Genomic DNA, 2814 nt, shown 5'->3' with positions numbered 1-2814 from the left:
AGGTCTCTAAGAGCTTGGAGATAACGCAGGCGATCCAAGCCAGGCTCGCGGCGAGGAGCGCGCTCCGCTGCCTGCGTCCGCCCGCGGAGCCCGGCGCCCGAAGCGCACGCAGGCCCGCCCCCTCTGCGCTGGCCCCGGCCCCCGCCCCGGCCGGAGCAGGCCCCGCCCCTCTGCAGCCGGCCCGCCCTCTTTCCGGCCCCGCCCCTCCGGCCTGCACAGACCCCGCCCAGCGCCCCGCCCCTTCCCATCGGCCCCGCCCTCCGCCGGCCCGGTGTAGGTCAGCCCGCCGGCTCCCCGCCGCCGCGCCAGCCATGGTGAACTTGGGCCTGTCCCGGGTGGACGACGCCGTGGCCAGCAAGCACCCGGTGAGAAGGCCGGCCTGGACGCGGGCCCCGACCTCAGAAGCTGACCTGAGCGGGGCGGGGGCCTTGGTGGGAGTACCCTCATCAGGGAAGCGAAGAGGGACAGAGGTGTGGGACCCTCTTGCGGTGGCAGTGGAGGCCTCCTGCCTGGGTGGGCAGGGGAGCAGGCGGGGTGTGCCTGGGCCCCCAGGGCCTCACGATGAGTGGTCCCCTCCCCCGGGGCCGGAGTGCGCCCTAGGGAGGGACAGGAGGGGCAGGGAACTGAGCCTTCAACCCCTTCCCCCTCCCAGGGACTAGGCGAGTACGCGGCTTGCCAGTCGAACGCTTTCGTGAAGGGCGTTTCCACCTTTGTCACAGGTAGGCTGGGTGCCGGGTGTGAGGAGGTCGCACCCTGACTCCCCAGCAAGTGGCGCCAGCTCACCAGCCCGCAGTGCTGGGAGCCTGGAAGGTGCTGCGGGCACGCGGGCTTTGCCGCGGTGGTCCCCTGGCCGGCCCCGAGGACAAGCTGGCTGATGGGGACCGTGGCTCTTGGCAGGCACCGGTGCAACCTTCGGCCTGCAGATGCTGGTTCAAAGGAAGCTTCCATACCCCTTTCAGTGGAAGGTGCTGCTGGCTGTGGGTGGGTACTCCAGCCTGGGACCCCTGAAGTGCACCTCAGTTGCCGCTGGCTCTTCAGCAGAAGTGGGTTCCCACTGGGGGTGGGTGGCTGTGGTTCTGGGCATGCCCATCCCCCTGACCCCTGCCCCCTGCTCCCCAGTCGCAGGCTCAGTGGCCAGCTACTGGGTGACCCGAGTGGAGTCGCAGAAATGCAGCAACCTCTGGCTCTTCCTGGAGACAGGGCAGCTCCCCAAAGACATGGGCACAGGTGAGAGCCCCCAGGGCAGCAGGACGCAGAACCGAGGCTGCAGTGCCCAAAATTGGAGGCAGCAAGCCCGGGTCCAAGGTGTAGGCTGCACAGGCCTGTCCCCTCGACATGCACACGAGGGGCAGGGCGGGAAGGAGAGGGCCCGCATGCAGGAGGAAGACGCAGGAGGGGGTGGGTGGCCCGGGGGGAGTGAGTGCAGAGGGAGGAAGGCAGACACCCCAAGAAGAGCGGCTGGATGGAAAGGCCCTGCATCGGACACCAGGCTGGCTGATCTCAGGTCTGGCCTCCACTGCCTGCACCCTTCCTGTTCCAAGCCTCAGTTTTTGCCTCCAGAAAATGGGCACAGGGACTGGGAACAGCTTTGGGGTGTGGTTCTAGCTGTCTTCTCTGCCTCCTATAGATCGGCGCAGCTAGGAGAGCTCCAGCCAGGGCACAGAAGACCTGGGGCCAGACAATTCTAGAACACAGCCCTCGGCACCTCTGCACCCCAGGTTGGCCCTCCCCACACCCGTGGCCCCCGCACACAGGCATGACCAGGTCTGTTGAACCTGTGCAGACTGCTCCTGCCCAGCCTGGCTGCCCGGGAGCTCAAGCCAGGAGACTCCGTTCCTGGGATGGCTGTCCTGCAGGCGGACACAGCGCTGGAGAGGACCCGCATGCCTCATGCACCTTTGGGGACAGCCCTGGAGCAGGGAGGGGGCTTCTGCACTCTGCTGCTCACACTCCCTTTCTGGCCCCTGCATCCCCCACCCACCCCAGTCACAGATGACAGTTCCCCTGGGGGCTGCGGAACTAATAAACACCTTGTCCTATTTCCCACCTAAGTTCTAAAGCAGTCAGGGAACATGTCGCAGCAGTAGGAAGATGAGAGAAACGTCTCCTTGAAACCACACCGCTGAGGGGAGGAGGCACCAGGGCACTTCTGAATCTGAACCCCAGAATTAGACATCTGGCGGGCCCCACGTGCTCTCCACGCGGGCTGGGGGTCGGGGGAGGCACAGAGCAGATGTGTGCAGCCGAACAGCACCTGCTCTCAGGAGAGGAGGGCCGGAAGTGACCACTCCCACCCACCTACCATTCCAGCCCACCTATCAGATTAAGTCACTTCTCTCTGGGGGAGGAGGAAGTGAGGGGTGCAGGGGACCAGAGCCAGCTGACTGGAGCTCTGTCCACATGGAGGAAGGCTCCTGAGGGGGCAGGACTCTCCAGCTCAGCCACGGCCCACAGAGGGAGAGGGAGCGGAAGACATGACCCGAAACCTGGGCAGAGCTGTCGTCATTTCCATCAGGCTCCTCCAGAACACTGAAGGTGCACCTCCCAGGGCGTCGCTGCTCCAGGCCCAGCCCCGCCCTGCTGGCCTGGCCCTCACTCAAAAGAACATCTATTGCACACTTATGTGCACCAAGGAATCTGTGTGTAGGAAGGCAAGATGGTCACTGTGGCGTAAGTCAGCTAGAGTTTGCGTTTTCTTTCATGTAGAAGTCCAAGTGGGTGGCCTGGGGCCAACAGGGAGTCAGGAACCCAGGCTCCTTTTACTGTGCTCTATGCTGTAAGGGCCCCCATTCCAAATCTTCCTCATGGTGCCAG

At 65.0% G+C, this 2814-nt stretch overlaps 1 protein-coding gene across 2 annotated transcripts; it reads left to right on the top strand.

Moving 5' to 3' along the window:
• The first annotated feature begins 239 nt into the window (after window positions 1–239).
• On the top strand, window positions 240–2803 carry TMEM141 (transmembrane protein 141). Of its 2 annotated transcripts, none has more exons than XM_010848910.1 (5): window positions 240–365; window positions 653–719; window positions 898–981; window positions 1120–1227; window positions 1628–2046. In XM_010848910.1, the coding sequence occupies exons 1-5, from the start codon at window positions 312–314 to the stop codon at window positions 1639–1641; spliced, it is 327 nt and encodes a 108-aa protein (XP_010847212.1). In that variant the 5' UTR covers window positions 240–311; the 3' UTR covers window positions 1642–2046. The 2 variants fall into 2 exon arrangements, 1 of the variants encoding a protein (XP_010847212.1); XR_826041.1 differs by having other exon boundaries at window positions 259–365; window positions 898–1043; window positions 1628–2803.
• Window positions 2804–2814: the final 11 nt, after the last annotated feature.

Source organism: Bison bison, unplaced genomic scaffold (genome assembly GCF_000754665.1).
Source record: "Bison bison bison isolate TAMUID 2011002044 unplaced genomic scaffold, Bison_UMD1.0 scf7180017850650, whole genome shotgun sequence".
In the NCBI taxonomy this organism is placed as follows: Eukaryota; Metazoa; Chordata; class Mammalia; order Artiodactyla; family Bovidae; genus Bison; species Bison bison.
This window is presented reverse-complemented; position numbering and strand designations above follow the sequence as displayed.

What these genes read in the sequence shown, in the direction of transcription:
- TMEM141 (XM_010848910.1), top strand. Translation starts at nt 312, where the DNA reads ATGGTGAACTTGGGCCTGTCCCGGGTGGACGACGCCGTGGCCAGCAAG. An exon ending in CGTTTCCACCTTTGTCACAG is followed by an intron (nt 720 to 897) that starts GTAGGCTGGGTG and finishes GGCTCTTGGCAG; the next exon opens with GCACCGGTGCAACCTTCGGC. An exon ending in GAAGGTGCTGCTGGCTGTGG is followed by an intron (nt 982 to 1,119) that starts GTGGGTACTCCA and finishes CCTGCTCCCCAG; the next exon opens with TCGCAGGCTCAGTGGCCAGC.